This window comes from Hyla sarda, chromosome 2, assembly GCF_029499605.1.
Source record: "Hyla sarda isolate aHylSar1 chromosome 2, aHylSar1.hap1, whole genome shotgun sequence".
Classification (NCBI taxonomy): Eukaryota; Metazoa; Chordata; class Amphibia; order Anura; family Hylidae; genus Hyla; species Hyla sarda.
In genome coordinates, this window is record NC_079190.1 from 30,184,686 (window position 1) to 30,207,013 (window position 22,328).

Consider the following 22,328-nt stretch of genomic DNA (forward strand, 5'->3'; position numbering starts at 1 on the left):
CCGTGCTCTGGCAGCGGACGCGCTGGTGATTCCTTGGTCGAGGTTCATCCTACCTTATCTGTTCCCTCCTTCCCAGGGTCCTGAGGAAGCTCAAAGTGGAGGGCATTCCTGACATTTTCGTGGCTCCAGATTGCCCGCGGAGGGCGTGATACGCCGACGTCGTCTGGCTCCTGGACGATGTTCCGCTGCGCCTTCCGCTTCGTCCAGACCTTCTCTCTCAGGGTTCCCTGTGCCACCCCAATTTACAGTCACTGCATTTGACGGTGTGGCGGTTGAGACCGTGGTACGAAGGGCCCGTGGCTTCTCAACACAGGTGATTCGCACCGTGCTCAGGGCGCGCAAGCCCTCTACCGCGAAGATATACCACAGTACCTGGCGGTCTTATTTTCGTTGGTGTGAATCTCAATTTTTTTCTCCGGTGGGTTCTCCCTTCCCGGACTCCTTGCATTTTTGCAGTCAGGGCTGGATCAGTAATTAGCTCTCAGCTCTTTAAGGGGTCAAGTTTCGGCCCTTTCCAATTTGGTCCTCGGCGTCCTACAGGGCGCGCCCTTTGTAAGCTGCTGGGACCCCTGTGAACTCCAGAATGGGACCCTGGCTCTCAGTAAGGAACACGTGTGGTAGAAGGCCTGCGCTCCATTCGGTTCTGTGGGATCGTCGGAGATGCCATAATGCTGTACAATGGTCTCTTCGGCGATCCCATGTAAATTAATGGAGCACTTGCCGTCTACCACATGGGCTCCTCACTGAGAGACAGGGTCTGGTTCTGGAGGTTGTTAGTTTTGCCTTAAAAATAAGACTGTCGACTTACCATCTTCAAAAAGTTGTAAACAGCCATTAAAGAGGTTGGCAGCCACAGAAGAGCGTCTTACTCTGGAGGACCCAGCATGTCCATGTAATATATGAACTGCCCATTGATTTCAGTGTTAACTGTGTAGTATTTCAGACTGTGTGTTTTTCCAAACAGTGTGTCTCCAGCTGTTGCAAAACTACAACTCCTAGCATGCCCAGGCAGCCTTTGGCTGTCTGGGCATGCTGGGAGATATAGTTTTACAACAACTGGAGACACGCACGGTTTCAAAAACACTGTCTTACGGTGGCACTGTAGAGTGCAGAGACCCTCAGTGATCAGAAGAACGAGAAGGGATGAACGTTCAGCAGCGCGCGTTCCTCCCATCTTTCAGAGATCTTTGTCGCGCTACCCTATAGAATCCTAATAGGCCAGCGAGACACAGAGTCAGAAAGTACAGCGCCCTAATCCCCTCATTCTCCTGATTGGTTCTGCTGATCACTTGCTGCAGGGTTCCCATACAGATTACAGCTGGGGGACCTAGTAGTGGTGCACACTTAATCAGTTTTTCTAATAAAATAATTATACAAAACACAAACAAGCTCGTAAAATTCTCTATTTTTATGTTCTATTAGAAATGAGAGGAGACATGGTCTTGCATCTAAAACCACAGCCCCTACCCGATCCCTCTGTAACCAGTGTGGATGAAGATCTTGATTTGACTGTGGTGCCAGAAGCGGCTTCTGGTGAGAAGCCTCATCTGGGGGTACATGAGGACATATCATCTGTAGAACAACAAGGTAAAGATAGGACGTTTTGTATTTAGGTGTCTGCTTGCAGGAAGGAAGTGTCTCCTAGAATACTCTGCAATAAGACATAGAAGTCTGAGTTCACACTGCATTAAAGGGGTACTCCGGTGCTCCGGGTCTGATTTCTGTCGATCACGGGGACGGAGCATTGTGACGTCACGGCTCCACCCCCGTGTTAAAGTGAATGGTTCCCCTGCTGTGCCCCACAGTATACGTTGGCATCCCTTTTGTCACTGAATGCCAACGTATTGTTGGGGTTACCGCTATGTGAACCCAGTTTTAGTGATTTCTTTCTTCTGTTTAGAGATCAGAGAACCGCAGTCTAAACAAGTGCTAAAGAGGTTACTTAACAGAATAAGGACTCAGAAAGACCAGTGGAGCGCTAAAGCTGAAACAGCAGACACGGTCAGTGACACTCTGGAGTCCGGATCTCTGCCTGTAAATAAGGAATCCGAAGATGGCATCCAAGAGGAGGAGGACAAGTCTGTAATCGGTAATTACTCTTCATTAGTTAATATATCTTGTGTACTTGATGCATACAGGTTATTCAAGGGTGTATGTACCATAGTGACCCCACCATGCGGCTGCTGTGGGATCCTTGGATAGAGGGGGGGCCTCATATTGGTTGCCCTCTTTCTGTTAAGAAACTGTGCATAACTGCATTGTCATGGAAAGCAAAAGGACATAAACATCAGACCTATCTGTCCTGGGGCCAAAATAAGATGTTGTAATTGGAGACCCATTTGGATATGTGGCGCCCCCGTTCTTCAATGTACACCACTGGATACACAAAGCTAATCAGAGCAGTATGCTGTTCCACTGATATATAATAATAAATTAATATATATATATATAGTTATAGATATAGTGGGAAAGTGGTGGATGGGGTGTATATTTCACCTGGTTTTCTCAGCCAGGTAAGATAAAGGAAATCCAGAAGGTTATATGCTTCTTTAGCAGAGCATAGTCTGCTAGGGCTCTTTTGTTTAAGTTACATGGGCTGGATTTCCTGGACTGGCGGACATGTTGAAGTGGGAGTACTCCAGCCCACACTCCTAGTCCACTACTTGTTTCCCTAATCCAAAGTGTTTTCAGGTGAGGCTTCCTGTGCTGATTTCTAGGGAGGAAGCCCGATAGTAAAGGGCTGTTCGGATTTGAGTGCTAGAGAGAGACTGAGATGAGAAGCAGCCACAGCAAGAACTGCAGCTCCAACCTTCCAGGTCTGAACCTTCCTCTATGGACACTTTTGTGAGTTTGCTCGAGGCCAGACATTAGGCCCACAGTAGGATAGTGAGGTATCCTGATGGTTAGTTAGAGCCGGACAGGGTTAGGTTTTGTTTGCACTGTGCTTTGTGCCTAAAATCATTTAAATAAACATTCACTTGAACGTTTGAAACCATCTCCATCAATTGACACTGAGTCGGGAGAGAACATGCTGAGAACAAACTTCTTCTGGTTAGTTCTCCTGATTCATGGAGGTCTGGACACTCGGGTCCAAGCCGTTTATAACTTTTGAGATGTTGCAAGGACATGTAAAAAGATTTTCCATTCAGTGCCCATTTAAGGCTCTGTTCTCATTTGCACCATGGCTACACTGGATCTGTAAGTCAACCCCCTGACAAATATCTAATGTGGTCCAAAAATGTTCTAATATTTCTGAAAGCAGGAATAGAGCTGTAGGACTGCACTATCTTTGCCCTCAAAAAAACATTGGCAATCCCAGTGAAGGCTGTCAACGCACATGTGAACAGAGCCCTTGGATATGGAGCAAGTCATTGTTGGGAAACTTAATCTAATATTCTGTTTTTTATTTTATTCTCTATCATGTGGACTTCAGACTCTTCCCATTTGATGTATTATTTAATACAATCAGTGATTCTGGGCTTTGATCCTTTTTCTGTTCTTTCTCTCTTTTAGTCTCTAATGAAGTGACAGACAGCACAGTTTTAGCTGGGAAATCTATTCTGCTCCATCCTCAGGAACAGGCTGTGCGCATCAGAGCAGAGGCCGTGAGGAAAAAAAAGGTGACCTCTTCTAAAGAACCTGCTCATTCTATGGAATGAATAACTTTTTTTTCAAGTTAAACGTTTTTAAAGTTTTTCAGATTTACAAGGAAAACCCCAACAATTCCCACCCAGAAAAAAAAAAAAATCAGAAAGTATAGTGCAGTCTGACCACTATGAGCACTAATAAAGTCAACAATACAATAGAGCAGTACAATAAAAACACAGAATATCAAAAAGACATAGGCAGGTCACTGGGCAGTAAAACAAAAACCACAAAAAAAAAGTACATCTTCATCTGCGGCACCTAGTCAGAACATTAAAGGGGTACTCCTCTGCTCAGCGTTTGGAACAAACTGTTCCGAACCCTGAAGCCAGCGCCGGGAGCTCGTCACGTTATAGCCCCGCCTCCTCAATGCAAGTCTTGGGGAGGGGGCGTGACAGCCGTCACGCCCCCTCCCATAGACTTGCATTGAGGGGGCGGGGTATGATGTAATGAGGGGGTGGGGCTATGACATCATGAGCTCCCGCCGGTTCCAGCATTCAGAACAGTTTGTTCCGAATACTGAGCAGCGGAGTACCCCTTTAAGTAACAGCATACAGGCCTTAACAGGAGATCTAAGAATATGCCTAGTGGGCAAACCTGGTGTATTAATCCAAGTTGAGGAGTCACTGCCAAAGCTCTGGACCACTGCTGTTGTCTCCGAGGACCCACATCACCCTCCTTCTGATCCTTAGTGTGCCCCCCCCCTTTCAACAATTGATGTCTTAGGTAAACTAAGAACAGCTTAAAGGACAACTGTAGTGGAACACTTTTACATGTGCCCTGGCCTCAAAAATAAACAAAATAAACTCATACATACCTTCCTACGAGCCCCCGTTGGTCCGGCACAGGCCTCACCGTCCGGCATTGCTGACGTCATTCCACTTCCTGGGGACGGGGATGCCGCAGAGCCGTCAGCCTACCACCGGCCGTAGCGATGTCCCGCCCCTGGCTGGTGGTAGGCTGAGCCTTTTCTTTTCTGTTTTCAGGTGGGGACTCGGTTCCCCCTTTCCCCATTGCGAGTGAGGGGGCACAGACATTGCGTATATGCGCTGTTAACCCCCCCTCGCCAACGGTCAGCGCTTGGGTGGTACCTCACGGGTCCGGGTCCCCCTATTTCCCTGCTCGCCTCGCGCATAGCAGCCAGGCGTGATGCAGGTAACTAAAGCTGACTGAAGACTCCAGTAGGTAAGCTCTTCTGACTGAGGTAAGTACTTCCCCCTTTTTTCTCCATAGGTACGGACACGCAGCATCTGGAGACAAGCACACACACACAGTTTTGGCCCACCTTCAGTTTTTGGGGCTAGCTTACAGGGGCTGCACTTTATTTTTGGGGAGCAGTGGCACCTGAAGGGACATCATATATGGGGCACTTCACTTATGTGTGTGCTTGGTGCGACTACGTCCACATCGCCTTATTCCGGCACTTCACATAAGGTGTGCGTGCATGTGTGTGTGTATTGGTGTTACTTCGTACACAGCGTCTTATATGCAGCTGTCAGCCGCGGCGCTGTCCCGGGCCGGGCGCTCTCAGCGCCGGCTTACTTTCACCTTATACGCGTCTGACAGCCGCGGCGCTGCTATGAGCCGGGCGCTTCCGGCTTCTTTCTTTTCCTTGGCAGTCTCTGCTAGCGTTGGCCGCCTGCTCTATTCCCCTGAGCGCACAAACGGCCGACAGGTGCGCTCGGGACAAGGAGCGGGGCACCATGACAGTTCTCTTCGGCCCGTCTTTAGCTTCACCCACAGGGCTGGGAGCGCTCAGAGGTGCCAAGCAGCCTCTAATCAGCGCCGTGGATGCGATTTTCAGTAGGAAGGGGTCAGTTACTTCGTACCTTGCTTCAGGCACGCCCCTCTCTTCCTATTGGCTGGCCTGTTTCACTCTCTAGCTGCAGAGAGTGAGTCTCCTCACTGCAGCTGACAGGGGACACAGACACGGGTGAGAAAGTTCATACCTCCCTTCTTTTGACACATTATGTCCGTACCCAGAGCTGTTCCTCCCTCTAAACAGAGACCTGGAACTTCAATGACTTACTATTTCTGTAAGCACTGTAATACCAAGATGTCTGGCTCTGCCGAGCCCACTTGCCCTGCCTGCTCCACTGACCCCCTGGTACCCCCTGATGCCCTTCGGTCCCGGTGGATCCAGCCGCTCCCCCAGCCTGGGTTTCTTCCCTGACCCAGTATATGGCTGACTTGACCCAAGTCTCCCGCTCGGTGGCTGAGGCCTCCCGGGAAGTGGTGTCCGCCTTGAAGGGGTCTTCCCTGCGCATGACCTCTGGAAGGGCTCGCTCCTCGTCTCCACATACTTCACGCTCTCACAAGCGTCCTAGGGGTGCCTCGTCTGACTCTTCCAATGAGTCTTCAGATAGACATGAGCGTTCCCCTCGTGGGTCCCGCCCCCCTGTCATCTGGGCACAAACGTCGCTCCTCCAGAGGACGTTCTCGGAGTCGCCGCTCTGCTACGCCAGAGCCACGTACTTGGTCAGAGTCTCCCCCCTCCAGGACAGCCCGTTGTTCTGCCTATGCTGTGGGTCACCTAGCGGCTCTCCGCCGCTCTATGTGGCTTAAAGCTTGGAATGCGGATGCCGCTTCCAAAAGATCTCAAACTGAGCTTCCCTTTACGGGTGGCGTCTTCTTGGCAAACGCCTTGATGAGATTATCTCCGAGGCAACGGGAGGTAAGAGTTCCTTGTTACCCCAAAATAAGGCTCGCCCTACTTCCCAAAGGAATTCCGTTTCCTTTCGGTCCTTTCGGACCTCCAGCTCCAACAAGAGGTCCGGGCAGGCGCCCTCGTGGGACAAGAAGGCTCCCTCGTTCTGGGCTCGTCCGTCTTGGAAGTCGGACTCCAACCGGTCCGGACGTTATGCGCCCAGATCAGGCAACCGCAAGCCCACTTCTGCATGAAGTGAGGCCCCCACCCGCGGTTTCTTCTCGGGTGGGAGGTCGTCTCTTACTTTTTCGAGACATTTGGACCTCTCACATTCAAGACTCTTGGGTCAGGGACGTGGTGTCCAACGGTTACCGGATCGAATTTGCATCCCTTCAGAGGGATTGCCTTTTTCGCTCCCGGGCCCCCCCGGTCTCCTCCTCTGGCGAAGCAGTTTCGAGCTGCTCTCCAGTCCCTGCTTCTCCAGGGGGTTATTGTTCCTGTTCCTCCAGGGGAACGGTTTCGGGGTTTCTATTCAAATCTTTTTGTGGTCCCCAAGAAGGACGGTTCTGTGCGTCCTATTTTGGACCTCAAGCGTCTCAACCATCATCTTCTCATCCGCCACTTCTGAATAGAATCTCTCCGTTGGGTAGTGGCGTCCCTGGAACAAGGGGAGTTCCTTTCATCGGTGGATATCAAGGATGCCTACCTCCATGTGCCAATATTTCCGGGCCATCATCGGTACCTCCGCTTTGCGGTCCCGTAGGGGCACTTTCAATTTGTAGCCCTCCCCTTCCGTCTAGCCACGGCTCCTCGGGTCTTTACAAAGGTACTTGCGCCGGTGATGGGCCTGTTACGGTCGAGGGGAATCTCGGTGATAGCCTATCTGGACTACCTTCTCATCAAGGCTCCAACCAGGGCCCAGACTCTGGAGAATCTGGACGTCACTCTCCACACTGACTCGTTTCGGGTGGATGGTCAACCAGGACAAGTCAGTCCTCCGTCCTACCCAGTCTCTAACCTTTCTGGGACTCCACTTCGACACGGCCCCTGCCCGAATTCGTCTGGCGCTCCGGTCGGCGGTCCGCTCCCTTCGGACCCAAGCATCAGTCTCCATCCACACTTGTATGGAAATCCTGGGTCGTATGGTGGCAACTATGGAGGCCGTGCCTTTTTGCCCAGTTTCATTCCTGCCCCCTTCAACTGGCGATTCTCTCTCGGTGGAACAGGTCTCCTCTGTCCCTCGATCGTCAGATTGTTCTCCCTCTCGGGGTCCGTCAGTCTCTGCTCTCTTGGCTCCGCTCCCCCCTTCTTCTCCAAGGGCGGTCGTTTCTTCCCCTTCACTGGCAGGTTGTTACAACGGATGCCAGCCTGTCTGGCTGGGGCGGCGTGTTCAGGGATTGGACGGTTCAGGGACTCTGGTCTCCCCAGGAGACCCTTCTTCCGATCAACATTGGAATTACGGGCATTTCTTCTTTGTCTTCTTCTTTGGGAGTCCCGTCTTCAGTCCCGTCCTGTCCGCGTTCAGTCGGACAATGCCACGGCCGTGGCGTACATAAATCTTCAGGGCGGCACTCGCAGCTCGGCAGCCATGGCCGAGGTGACCAAGATTCTCTCCTGGGCGGAGAGCAAGGTTCCGGCCATTTCGGCGATTCACATCCCGGGGGTGCTCAACTGGGAAGCGGACTTCCTCAGTCGGTCCTCACCTGACCCCGGCGAGTGGTCTCTACATCCAGAGGTCTTTGCCCAACTCTGCGACCTCTGGGGCATCCCGGACGTGGACCTCTTCGCGTCCCGGCACAATCGGAGGATCCTTCCGTTTGTGTCCAAGTCCCGGGACCCTCAGGCTCTGGCCGTGGACGCCCTAGTGATTCCTTGGGCAGGGTTTGCCTTACCCTATCTGTTCCCTCCTCTTCCGCTTCTTTCCAGGGTGCTTCGTCCCCGCCATTCTGGTAGCTTCAGATTGGCCCCGAAGGTTGTAGTACGCCGACATAGTCAGGCTCCTGGACGACGCTCCACTGCGCCTTCCGCTCCGTCCGGACCTGCTCTCTCAGGGTCCTCTTTGCCACCCCAATTTACAGTCGCTGCATTTGAGGGCCCACGGGTTCTCTTTCCAAGTCATTCGCACCATGCTCAAGGCTCGTAAGCCCTCCTCTGCAAGGATTTACCACCCGTACTTGGAGGTCTTATTTTCGTTGTTGTGAAGCACAGGACTTCTCCCCGGTGACCTTCTCTGTTCCCCGTCTTCTCTCCTTTTTGCAGGGTTGGAACTAGGGTTGTCTCTCAGTTCCCTTAAGGGTCAGGTTTCGGCCCTTACTGTTCTTTTCCAGCGGCCCCTGGCTTCTAATCCTCATGTCGGTCTCCCTCTCCTCCTTGGGACTTTAATTTGGTTCTGAGTGCCCTCCAGGGTGCACCCTTTGAGCCCCTTAGAGAGGTGTCTCTCCGCCTCCTTTCTTGGAATGTGGCATTTCTGGTGGCTATCACCTCCATCCGGAGGGTGTCTGAATTGGCAGCTCTTTCCTGCCGTTCTCCGTTTCTGGTGATCCACCAGGACAAGGTTGTTTTCCGGCCAGACCCTTCCTTTTTACCTAAGATGGTCTCGGCCTTTCATCTCAATGAGGATATTGTCCTTTTGTCCTGCTCCTTCTCATCCTAAGGAGCGCTTACTGCACAAGCTGGATGTGGTTCGGTCTGTTCGGTCTTATCTCTCAATCACTTCTTCGTTTCGTCAGTGTGATTCCTTTTTCGTCCTTACGGAAGGTCGTCGCAAGGGACAACCTACTTCCAAGGCCACCATTTCTAGGTGGATTCGGTCTGCCATTTCGGAAGCCTATCGCTGTAAAAGGAAGATTCCTCCTTTCAGGGTTGTGGCTCATTCCACTCGTTCTGTTGGGGCATCCTGGGCTCTCCAGAATAGAGCCTCGGCCTCGCAGATTTACAAGGCGGCTACCTGGTCGTCTTTGCACACTTTCTCAAGGGTTTACCGGGTTCATACTTTCGCATCGGCTGATGCTTCCCTGGGGCGTAAGGTGTTGCAGGCGGCAGTGGAGCAGCCGTCTGCCTGATTACTTATCTGCCCACCCAAGGGACGGCTTTGGTACATCCCACTGTCTGTGTCCCCCAATGGAGCCGATCGAGAAAAGGAGATTTTTTAACACTTACCGTAAAATCTTTCTCGAAGGATCCATTGGGGGACACAGCTTTTTTTTTTTTTTTTTTTTTCCCCCCCTTTGTTCTCTGTCCGAGGGTGTGTTCTCAGACAGTTTGAGGTTTTTCCTTGACCTATTGGTCTCCTCCTATTGCTCTGGAACTTAAACTGACTAGCTAAGAGCCTGAAGGCGGGTATATCCTGCTGGGAGGAGCTGACTTTTTTTTTAGCTTTTATCACCCTAGTGTCACACCTCCTAGAGACAGCAAGATACACCCACTGTCTGTGTTCCCCAATGGCTCCTTAGAGAGAGAGATTTTACGGTAAGTGTTAAAAAATATCCTTATTTTTGAGGCCTGGGCACGGGCATATGTAAAACAGTACCACTTCAGTTGTCCTTTAACCGCACAAGTCCTGTGTGCACAAAAAAGATGAGAATTTAACTGTCTTAAGTGTGTTAGGCAGCCTATATTGATGCTTTGTCATGATTTCAACTCAAGAGAAAGAGCACTTTACAAAAGAAATGGTCCCAATGAGGTAACAGATGTTTGTGGTATTACAAGCACACTATATGAGGTTCTTTTGTGTTTCTTCATGTGGTGGCTCCTTAGAATAGACTGCAGATCTTAGATATAACACTGAATATCTGCGGTCTGTTTCTTTACTACACCTGACATCTGAACGTCACTATCTTCGTGCAGAATTGCTAACCCTTAGGGTCGGGTAACGCCTATTTTGCTGCCTGTTTTTCTTACCCATTGAAATCAATAGGTAGCAAAATACGTTTGCTGATTTTGCTAACCATTGATGTTAATTGGTAGGAAAATATGCAGCAGCAAAATACAGCACATGTGACCCAACCCTTAGGCATATATATCTATATATGTCTATATTATATTATCTAATATATATTACTATAATTCTCTCTACAGATGGAGGAGCTGGAGCGGCAGAAGCAAGAACAGCTGGAACTGATAAGAAAACTAGAAGAGGAGAGAAAAACCTTGGAGGCAGAATTCCAAAAGATGCGGCAACAGGTGCAGGATGGGGAACAGGAAAGCAGCTTTACTGTACAGAAAGAAGGACACGAGCCGGCGTTGATAGATGATGCTCCACAGGTAAGGGCCTTGTTTACTGTAGCACAAATAATGAGCTGGACATAGTTAATGATGACTTTAAGGGTGTATTCACACGCATTGAATCTGCAGCAGCGGTAATGTACAGTGCAATGTATGTGATCATCATGCAGTGGAAAATTCTACACAGAATTTAGAACATGCTACAGGTTTTTTTTAATCTTAATTCTTTTGTGGATGTGCATTGTATGTACCGTATATACTCGAGTATAAGCCGACCCGAGTATAAGCCGAGACCCCTAATTTCAACCCAAAATCCCAGGAAAAGTTATTGACTCGAGTATAAGCCTAGGGTGGGAAATACCTCATCCCCCCCCTGTCATCATCCAGACCCGTCATTAACATCCTCATCATCCCCTTGTCATCATCCCACACATCCCCCCTTCATCATCCCCTTGTCATCATCCCACACATCCCCTTATCATCCCACACATCCCCCCTTCATCATCCCCTTGTCATCATCCCACACATCCCCTTATCATCCCACACATCCCCCCTTCATCATCCCCTTGTCATCATCCCACACATCCCCCCTTCATCATCCCCTTGTCATCATCCCACACATCCCCTTATCCCACACATCCCCCCTTCATCATCCCCTTGTCATCATCCCACACATCCCCTTATCCCACACATCCCCCCTTCATCATCCCCTTGTCATCATCCCACACATCCCCTTATCCCACACATCCCCCCTTCATCATCCCCTTGTCATCATCCCACACATCCCCCCTTCATCATCCCCTTGTCATCATCCCACACATCCCCTTATCCCACACATCCCCCCTTCATCATCCCCTTGTCATCATCCCACACATCCCCTTATCCCACACATCCCCCCTTCATCATCCCCTTGTCATCATCCCACACATCCCCTTATCATCCCACACATCCCCCCTTCATCATCCCCTTGTAATCATCCCACTCCCCCCCCCCCTTCATCATCCCCACACCCCCCCCCCCCCCCCCCCCCTCATCATCCTCTTCTCATCATTCGCCCTCAGTGGTCTTCAACCTGCGGACCTCCAGAGGTTTCAAAACTACAACTCCCAGCAAGCCCGGGCAGCCATCGGCTGTCCGGGCTTGCTGGGAGTTGTAGTTTTGAAACCTCCGGAGGTCCGCAGGTTGAAGACCACTGCGGCCTTCAACCTGCGGACCTCCAGAGGTTTCAAAACTACAACTCCCAGCAAGCCCGGGCAGCCATCGGCTGTCCGGGCTTGCTGGGAGTTGTAGTTTTGAAACCTCCGGAGGTCCGCAGGTTGAAGACCACTGCGGCCTTCAACATGCGGACCTCCAGAGGTTTCAAAACTACAACTCCCAGCAAGCCCGGGCAGCCATCGGCTGTCCGGGCTTGCTGGGAGTTGTAGTTTTGAAACCTCCGGAGGTCCGCAGGTTGAAGACCACTGCGGCCTTCAACATGCGGACCTCCAGAGGTTTCAAAACTACAACTCCCAGCAAGCCCGGGCAGCCATCGGCTGTCCGGGCTTGCTGGGAGTTGTAGTTTTGAAACCTCCGGAGGTCCGCAGGTTGAAGACCACTGCGGCCTTCAACATCATCCAGCCCCCTCTCACCCCCTTTAGTTCTGAGTACTCACCTCCGCTCGGCGCTGGTCCGGTCCTGCAGGGCTGTCCGGTAAGGAGGTGGTCCGGTGAGGAGGTGGTCCGGGCTGCTATCTTCACCGGGGGCGCCTCTTCTCCTGGCTTCCGGCCCGGAATAGAGCCGTTGCCTTGACAACGACGTATCTGCGTCGTTGTCAAGGCAACGTGACTATTCTGAGGCCGGGCCCGAAGCGCTTAGAAGAGGCCTCCCCGGTGAAGATAGCAGCCCGGACCACCTCCTCACCGGACCACCTCCTCTCCGGACAGTCCTGCAGCACCGGACCAGCGCCGAGCGGAGGTGAGTACTCAGAACTAAAGGGGGTGAGAGGGGGCTGGATGATGTTGAAGGCCGCAGTGGTCTTCAACCTGCGGACCTCCGGAGGTTTCAAAACTACAACTCCCAGCAAGCCCAGACAGCCGATGGCTGCCCGGGCTTGCTGGGAGTTGTAGTTTTGAAACCTCTGGAGGTCCGCAGGTTGAAGACCACTGCGGGTGGGGGAGTTCACTCGAGTATAAGCCGAGGGGGGGTGTTTTCAGCACGAAAAATCGTGCTGAAAAACTCGGCCTATACTCGAGTATATACGGTATGTCTCTAATGCAAACAATAAAATCCTCTTGTGGACTCTGCCACTGGATTTAACACATATTTTCAACTAAAGCCACTGTTAAAGTATTCAAAATCCACCTGAGTTTTACTTCAATGGGCAATGTAATTTGCAAAAACTTATATAATATAATTTATATAGTTTATATAATGTAAAATTTTAAATTATATGTATTTTTGTAATATTTGTTGGTTAAAGTGTGTGTACTTTTGGGTGAAAAAATACTCTATTCTCCCTCCACTGTCTGGAACACTTTCTTGTCCATTCAGCTATTGCCTGTGTGTCTCTGTACCAAGACAAAATACAGTAAGTATAAGAGGGACAAAAAGGCCTCTTTTCATGCTCTCGGCTTGTCAATCATCCTGCTGTGTGGGCAAGGGTGTGGACAGACCCGCAGTGCACAGAGCAACCAATTTTAAGCTCTGAGGAGTGAGGAAGTTTCCACATGAGATGTGAGGGCAAGCAAGGGAATGCCCCCCTCCTCCTTAATGAACTGCATGCAGTGTGAGCAACATATACAGTGGTCCCTCAAGTTACAATATTAATTGGTTCCAGGACGACCATTGTATGTTGAGACCATTGTATGCTGAGACCCTAACGCTATGGAAAAATAAGTAGATAACTAATATAGATAAAGCAAATCCTTATATATAAAAGTAATTAAAAAGATCTGCTGGGAGCTGTAATCACTGTCTATGTAGAGGACAGGAGCTTCTTCAGGGTCCTGTACAGTACACAGTGTCCTAAAAAAGGAATGGAGCCGCCCTCACCTGGTGTCCAAAGGAGCAGCTAACCCTGGTACAGGTAAAGAGTACAGAACATGTAATACCTCCCTGTACTGTAGGGGGCGCTACCAGACAGGACTTAAGTGCATTCACTTCAGTAATACAGGGGTTTTACCAGTGAATGCCCATTCTGATTGGGTGGTTCTTCCAGCCATTGACACGTTTCAATGGACTGTCCATACATTGTATGTTGAGTCTGGTTTCAAGTTTTAATGGTTCAGAAAGACCATTGTATGTTGAAACTATTGAATGTTGAGACCATTTTAAGTTGAGTGATCACTGTACAAGGGAATTAGTAACCATAAATGGATAAAAACCATGTATGTGTGCTTAAATTCTGATCAGCATCAAGTAAAGAGTAAGCCTGGAGCATTTTATTTTTTTTATCTTATGACAGGTACACTTTCTTTCATACGTATATACAATTTACACTCTACAAGACATAATGGAGGCATATAACCCTTAAAGGGTTACACCACTGGCCAGCGTTCAGAACTAAATGTTCTGAAAGCGCTTTTCACGCTGCGGGGGGTCAGCCATGCCCCTCGTGTTGACACGGCCATGCCCCCTCAATGCAAGTCTATGTTACTGTCACACCCCCTCCCATAGACTTGCATTGAGGGGCATGACCGTGACATTACGAGGGGCGTGGCCGTGTCAACAGCGAAAACAGCTTTCAGAACATTTAGTTCCGAACGCTGGCCAGTGGAGTAACCCTCAAACAGCACATTGCTGCCCACATGACTTGGCACTTAGCCTATTAGACTTATTTAGTGGATGGGGCATGTTTATGACCATTGGCTATATAATGATTTCCCAGCCAGTGTGCATCCAGCTGTTGCAAAAGTACAACTTTGAAGTTTTGCAACAGCTGGATGAACACTGGTTGGGAAATGCTGATAGAGCCTTGTCGTCACGTCCTGTGAAGAGCAATCTTACACAATACTATATAAATAAAACATTATTATTATTTGTTTTTGTTTCTAGGAATCAGCAGTGGCACAGTTAAACACATCAGCAGAAAGTCTACATATTCAGATGATACGGGAATACCAGCAGCGCTTGATAGAGCAAAATAGGTATGTGTTAAGAAAATCTATGTCTATTATAACTGATGCAGGAGTTGTAGTCCATAGGTCTGCACAGGCGTTGTATCCACAAAACACTAGAGGGGGAGATTTATCAAAACCTGTGAGGTAGAGTGAATCAGTTGCCCATAGCAACCAATCAGATCGCTTTTTTAATTTTTACAGACCATTATGAAAATGGAAGAAGAAAAATATGCTATGGACAACTGCACCACTCTTCCTCTACACAGGTTTTGATAACTCTCCCCCAGGTTGTTTCTTTAATCTACACTTTGTTTATTACTGTAATTCATCTGAATAAATAATCAGGCAACCTGAACATTGCCTTAAAGTGGCACTGTCATCAACATAAAATATTGATTTGTTGCAAATATATTAAATGTATAGTAAATCTCTAATAAAAGTCTCTTAAAAATATTGTGGTTTTTACTGTATATTTGTCCGTTATAATTCCAGCCTCTAGATGTCCTCATACAGGCTGATCTGATATTCAGTTTCTGCTAGGGAGAGGAATGCAGGGGAAGTGAGCATTTTGTTCAAATTAGCATCATTTGTTCCAGGGACAATTTTGTCCCTATCCACAAAATAGGGGAGACGTGTCTGATCAGGGGAGGTTTTATCCCTGGGACCCCCCCCCCCTCTCCCTCCATGATCTCCTACCCAGCATCCTGGCTCTACCCATGCACCAAGCAGGCACAGGTGACACCACTCACCACTCCATGCATGGGGAGAGCCGGGCAAGAGATTACGGGGGGGTTTACCAGTGGACTGACCCCCGTGATCAGGCACATATTCCCTATTCTGTGATTAGGGGATAAGTTGTTAAGTATCAAAGTATCCCTTTAAAGTCTGCCTTAATGCTTATTATGTCGCATTAACAACAAAACTAAAGACACCGAAAATTGCCAATAACCAAATGTTGCTAAATATTTAATACAGAGTAGACAGGATTTTTAGACTGATTACATGTGCAGCTGCTCATCTTCTTTTAGAAGAAAAAAATAAAGACCCCTCTCTTGCATTATCACATCTCATTTGTGATTGGTAAGGTGGAGTGGTGGGGTGCAAATTAAAGGGGTTATCCAGGAAAAAACTTTTTTTTTTTTTTGTATATCAACTGGCTCCAGAAAGTTAAACAGATTTGTAAATTACTTCTATTAAAAAAATCTTAATCCTTTCAATACTTATGAGCTGCTGAAGTTGAGTTGTTCTTTTCTGTGTCTGTGCTCTCTGATGACTCCTGTTTCGAGAACTGTCCAGAGTAGAAGCAAATCCCCATAGCAAACCTCTTCTACTCTGTGCAGTTCCCGAGACAGGCAGAGGTGTCAGCAGAGAGCTCTGTTGTCAGACAGAAAAAAACAACTCCAATTTAGCAGCTTATAATTATTGGAAGGATTAAGATTTTTTTTTAATAGAAGTAATTTACAAATCTGTTTAACTTACTGGAGTCAGTTGATATATAAAAAAAAGTTTTTTTTTCCTGGAATACCCCTTTAAGAAAAAAGATTTTAAAGGTTTTTCCCTTTATAACACAGACAGGAAAAAGAGACTGAGAACTGAACAGTAATTCTTGAACAACTTTATTCTTGAAGCAGGTACACTGTGCATGGGGGGAGCGGACTGCCAGGAACTACTTCGCTCCCGGCAGTCCTCTCCCCCATGCATAGTGTACCCGCTTCATGTCGCGTGCCCGAAGTCGTTCCCGGCAGTCTGCTCCCCCATGCAGAGTGTAACCATTTCAAGAATAAAGTTGTACCTGCTTCAAGTATGACCGGTCAGTGCTCTGTCTTTTTCTCTTTCCTGCCTGTGTTGTATATACTGCCAGCACGTAGCAGCACTACCGATCAGGTCCATACGGGGTTTTCAGCTCTGAGTATATCACGCTGCACAGAGTGTGCAAACAGTCAATCATCTAATGGTGGAAAGGTGCTTGAACCAGTACTATTCTTACTTGAGTGGTATGTTTTTTTTTTTTCTTTTCTATTATATTTTAGAATTCACAAACAATCCGTGGATGAAGCAAGGAAACATTTGCAGGAATACCAGTTACTATTGAAGAATCGGTATCCTCACTTATCCACGTCCAACATAGGAAGCCAAGATCAGGGTCAAGAGAACACAAGGAACCTTCAAGGGCCACAAATAAGCTTATCTGAAAGGTCCATTCTGTCATCTCTGCCAGGTCCTTCTCTGTCTACAGAAAAAGAGAAATCTGGTCAGAGCATGTCACAAGATCTAGTAAAAACTCAGCAAACAAGTCCTAGAAATAATGTTCCTTTAAAGCAGAAGCTTGAGTCTGTTCCGTCATCTGCGAGTGATTTCCTTGCTGTGGACCCCAGTAAGGTTAGAATTGACAGCCCTGTGAGCGTCGTCCTTCCATCACACCCTCCTTTCCTTGGAAGAAGTCCTCCACATGGACTGTTATCTCACAGTCCAAATGAAGACCGGGTTAGATCTCAAGATACTATAATAGGTTTAGAAAAGCTTTCCTCAATGTCTAGTCCAGGAGAGCACGACTCCTCCTCTAGTACTTCCTACTTCCCGCTCCCTTCAGCACTTACCTTAGGTCTACCTCCGGTTGATTTTTCGGAACCAAGCATCTCATTCTCAGATCCTGAAGAACAAATGTGCAAAAAAGACCCAGTCTCCCTAGGAGACTTTTCCAATGTTCAGGAATTCCGGGAGAGACTTCTCTCTTCTGCGGCAGAGATCCGTAACCAGCAGGACCACCTGAAGGAAATGCAGACACTGCTGGACAAGCAACGGGAATCTCTACTGTCCAACCAAAAGAACCAGGAGCATCATCTTCTACACAAGCAGAAGGAACTGGAAGATCAGATACGGAGGCACCAAGGATCCCTGGAGAAGCTCCTGGACTCCACAGAGGTGAGACGCAACGTAGCCGCCAATGTTTTTTGTTATCTAGATCTTTTATATAGTTACAGGTTTTCTAATCTTTGTGTTATATTTTTGAAGCCTAGACAGGGGGCAGTTCCTGCTGATCTCCACCTGATGCCTGAGCGAGAACGGTATCAGTTTATGTCCATTCTGCTGAAAGCACTGAATGATGATGAAGAGGAGGACTCGGGGGTTACAAGTAAGTGAAACTCTTCATTGGCAGCTAAAATGTTACTAAACAGTAACTTTTCATTACTATAGGGTGTCTGTCAATGGTATTAAGTCAGTGTTTCCCAACCATGGTGCTCCAGCTGTTGCAAAACTACCACTCCCAGCATGCCCGGACAGCCTTTGGCTGTCCGAGCATGCTGTGAGTGGTAGTTTTGAAACAGCTGGAGGCACCCTGGTTGGGAAACACTAGCCCTGATTTATTAAGAGTGTCGGGTTATTTTCGGAGTTAAAAAAGTGTCGCACAGGAAAAATTAAGTGTAAAAGCAAATAAATAAAGCAAAGTAACTCTGCACCAGGACGTAACTTTACATTCATGGTCGTTAATGGGTTAACAAACAAAAAGTAAAAAAAAAGGAAACGAAAGCCAAGATTTAAAAAAATAAAAAAATAAAAAATAATTAAAAAAAATGAAAAATGTAATATAAAAAACTACTAAGGGGACAAAGCAACAGGGTTTTCAAAAAACCCACACTTCAAGGCGGTCGGGTTTTCAAGTTCAGTATTTCACTATTTTTCTGGTGGGTTTTTAAATACAACTGTCGGGTTTTCTAGAAAATGTTGGGAACACGCCCCTAATTATGCAAACCACACCCATTTAGTCGGGTTAAAAAAATACTCAGAGTAATTGGAAAACCATCAGGTTTTTACTAGTAAAATGTGTCGCAGAGGACGTGCAACACAAATTGTGCCACATAACCCGATAAAAAGAGTCGGGATCAAGTTAGTAAGTCAGGGTTACTGTATTAAGTCATCAGAACTGCTAAAAGCCTTATGTAGACATTGGAGAGGTCTTGGTCATGTAGTTTGCACTACTCAGAAAACTGTTGTTTAAGGTCTCACTTGCCTTAGGAAGCGCCCTGCCTCTTCTTGTTAGGAGCAAGGTGCTCCCTGTATAGAGCTTTTGCGACCCTTCCTCTCTGCTCCAGCAGTCTTCTAAATTGGACGATAAAGCTAAACTAAAGAGGAGGGTCCAGGTTTTCAATACAGGGAGCTCTGAGCAACGAACAAAAAGAGCGCACCTTCTGGACACAGCGTTTTTTTGGTCATGGTGAGGTTATGAAAGACATCAGTCTGTATGCTTAGGTGCGTTCCGGCATGGGGTCCCGGACTGACCTTCTGCGGCTTCTCGTCATTGCTGGCGGCCTTCCCTTCTCCTGCGCACCATCTGCTACAGCGGTCAGGTGTTTTGCCACAGCTGCTCGTTCCTGTTGGGAGCGGAGCTGGTGGTCTCAGTTCTTCGCTCCTATCCCGCTCCCCGGCACTTTCCTATTACAGCATCAGGTGCCGGGGCATATAAGAGCATATAAGTGCTAGTGTCAGCTGTCAGAGACTCCTTTCACTTGCAGGACCCTGGAACTTCTGATGCAGTACCGCAAATCTCCATCCGCAGAGATGCCCTCCTCAGGTCTTCAATTCTCATGTTGAATTTGATGAGCTACTGGACGTGGTATGGAAGCACCCTTAGAAGCGGTTCCAGGACTCTAAGATACATAGGGCCCGTTTTCCCTTCCCTCAGGGCCTGGTTTCTAAATGGACGTACGGTAGATCCCCTGGTGTCCCGTTTGTCTAAGTCCACCACTCTGCCACTGGCAGACGCGGCTTTAAGGATCCTTCCGACAAACACATTGAGAATCTCACAAAGTTTGACTTTGAGGCGGCTGGCTCTACGCTTTTACGGCGTTTGCTTCTACCTGGGTGTCAAAGACTCACTTGGCTTGGGCTTCCCAGCTTGACTAGGGTATACTTTCTGGGTCCTTGCTTGATGATCTAGCTGACCTGGCGCATCAAATCTCCAATGCCGGTGACTACCTTTTGGCTCGGCAGCCTTGAAATCAGCCCGTTGTGCGGCCTTCGCTTCCGGCAACCTTGTGGCTCTGCGTCCGGCCCTGTGGCTCAAGGCATGGAACGTGGTCGCTGCTCTCAATCGCTCACTTACGGAGCTCCCTTTCTCAGGAGTCCGGCACTTTGGTAAGCATCTAAATAATTTCTGAAGCCACGTGCGGCAAAAGCTTTTTGTTGCCGCAAAATCCTCCTCAGCGTACTGGTTCGTGCTGTAAGGTTTCTTCCTATAGTCCTTTTCGGTTCGCTTTGACCTGAGCGGTCAAGCCGTCGGCTTCTCGGGACCGGAAGGCGCCTTCCTTTAAAACTCAGGCCCCCTGGAAATCCAGTGCCTGGACGGGTTGTTTTTCGTCTAAGCCTGGTAGCTCCAAACCCTCCTCTGCCTGAAGGAGCGCCCACATCCAGGGTTCCTCCTCGTGTGGGTGGTCAACACATCATGGAAGAGGGACAGATGAAGTCCCCTGTTCTGGCTGTGGCTTTTTAGTCCACCCTCCACAACCTGCTGTCCCAAGGCGTGATTGTGCCAGTTCCTCCTGAGGAGCATATTTCGGGGTTGTAGTCCCAAAAAAAGGAAGGCACGGTTCGTCCTAGATCTAAAACTACTCAATTGCCACCTACGTCCGCAGCATTTTCGCATGGAATCTGAGATCGGTAATTGCGTCCATGGACCCGGGCACGTTTCTGTCCTCAGTGGACATTCAGGATGTTTACCTACATGCCCCCCTCTGCCCGTCTCATCAGCGTTTCCTACGGTTTGCGGTTCCTGCTGGTCGCTTTCAGTTCGTGACCCTGCCCTTCGGGCTGGCCACGGTACGTCTGGTCTTCACCAAGATCCTTGCAGCACTGATCGCCATCCTCTGCTCTCGGGGCTTTTCTGTGCTTCCTTACCTGGACGACCTGATGGTCAAGGCTCCCTCCCTATCGGAGAACCTGGTAAGCCTCCACATCACTTTCCAAACCTTGGAGCGTTTCAGCTGGACTGTCAATCGAGCCAAATCCAGTCTCTCTCCCTCTCAGTCCCTGGCCTTCCTAGGAGTCCACTTCGACACTTGTCCGGCTTCCGGCAGACAAGAGACGTGCGTTGAGCGAGGGAGTTCGTCTCTTCCACCGCATGACTCCAGTCTCGATCAGAACCTGCATGATGGTGCTGGGCAGGATGGTGGCATCCATGGAGGCAGTTCCCTTTGCCCAGTTCAGGTATCGTCCCCTGCAACTGGCCATCCTGTCCCAATGGGACAAGTCTCCCCTATCTCTTCATCGCCCCATCCGGATGTCCCTTCGGGTTCACCACTCCCTTCTTTGGTGGTTTCAGTCCCTTCTCCGGGAGGGTCGTTCCTTCCTCCCCCTCCAGTGGCGGGTCTAGACGACCAATGCCAGTCTCTTGGGTTGGGGAGGAGTGTACCAGGACAGGACTGTTCAGGGCCAATGGTCCTTCCGGGAGTCCCGTCTCCCGATCATCGTTCTGGAACTGAGGGCGATTTTCCTATGTCTTCGGCATTGGGAGTCACTCCTTCGGACGTTTACTGTCCGAGTCCAGACGGACAACGCCACAGCCGTGGCATACACAAATCACCAAGGGGGCACCCACAGTGCCTGGGCAATGGCGGAAGCGGGCAGGATTCTTGCCTGGGCAGAGCGCCACGTTCCGTCGATTTCGGCAGTCCTCGTTCCGGGAGTGGACAATTGGGAGGTGGGCTTTCTCAGTCGCACCACAGCAGACATTGGGAAGTGGTCTCTTCATCCGGAGGTGTAAGCGGCGATATGCACCTGCTGGGGGATTCCGGATGTGGACCTATTCGTGTCTTGCCGGAGCAGTCAGGTTACTCAGGTTAGCCAGATCCCGGGACCCTCTAGCTCTTGCAGTGGACACTCTCATGATCCCTTGGACAGACTTCTCCCTTTTATATCTTTTCCCTCCGCTTCCTCTTCTTCCCAGGGTGATCCGGAAGCCCAAGGCGGAAGGCGTCTCCGAGATTGTCATAGCCCCAGATTTGCCGTGTCACATGTGGTACGTGGACTTCATCCACCTCCTTGCCGATGCTCCCATGCATCTTCCCGATTGGCCCTGTCTTCTCTCAGGGCCCCCTTTGGGTGAAACCGCAGTATTGATGGCCAGGGGGTTTTCAACCTAAGTCATTCACACCATGCTTCGTGCATGGAAGACCTCTTCGGCTGGGATTTACCATACCGTACCTGGCAGGATTGCTTTCGCTGATGTGAGGCCCCGTCTGTCTCCCATGGTTTTTTCTCTCCCTAATCTCCTGTCTTTCATGCAGGCCGGTTTGGAGATGCGTCTGGCTTTCAGCTCCTTGAAGGGTTAAGTGTCTGCGCTCTCTATTCTTTTCCAACGGCCCTTGGCGTCCGACTCCCATGTCTGCACCTTTTTGCAAGGTTCCTCCTTACAGGTCCCCCACTCCTCCTTGGGACCTGAACTTGGTGCTCTCCGCCTTGCAGGACTTTCCCTTTTGAATCTCTCCGAAGTCTCTCTTTGTTTCCTTTCTTATAAGGTGGCCTTCCTCGTGGCAATCACCTCTATTCAGAGGATCTCTGAGTTGGCGGCCCTTTCCTGCCGTTCCCCTTTTCTAATCCTTCGCCAGGATAAAGTGGTACTCCGTCCGGTTCCCTCCTTTCTGCCGAAGGTGGTCTCCTCTTTCCACCTTAATGAAGACCTCATTCTCCCCTCCTTTTGTCTCAACCCTTCCTATCCTCAG

The 22,328-nt window shown here is 49.2% G+C and overlaps 1 protein-coding gene across 6 annotated transcripts in view; it reads left to right on the plus strand.

The window, feature by feature from the left end:
* CEP295 (centrosomal protein 295) overlaps nt 1–22,328 on the plus strand; it is a 121,495-nt gene that overhangs the window by 63,521 nt on the left and 35,646 nt on the right. For all 6 annotated transcript variants that reach the window (XM_056561458.1, XM_056561456.1, XM_056561457.1 and 3 more), the window contains 7 exons: nt 1,423–1,587; nt 1,901–2,089; nt 3,514–3,620; nt 10,370–10,555; nt 14,549–14,640; nt 16,644–17,535; nt 17,626–17,746. In XM_056561458.1, the coding sequence (XP_056417433.1) occupies nt 1,423–1,587; nt 1,901–2,089; nt 3,514–3,620; nt 10,370–10,555; nt 14,549–14,640; nt 16,644–17,535; nt 17,626–17,746 (1,752 nt within the window). The remainder of the gene's footprint in view (nt 1–1,422; nt 1,588–1,900; nt 2,090–3,513; nt 3,621–10,369; nt 10,556–14,548; nt 14,641–16,643; nt 17,536–17,625; nt 17,747–22,328) is intronic.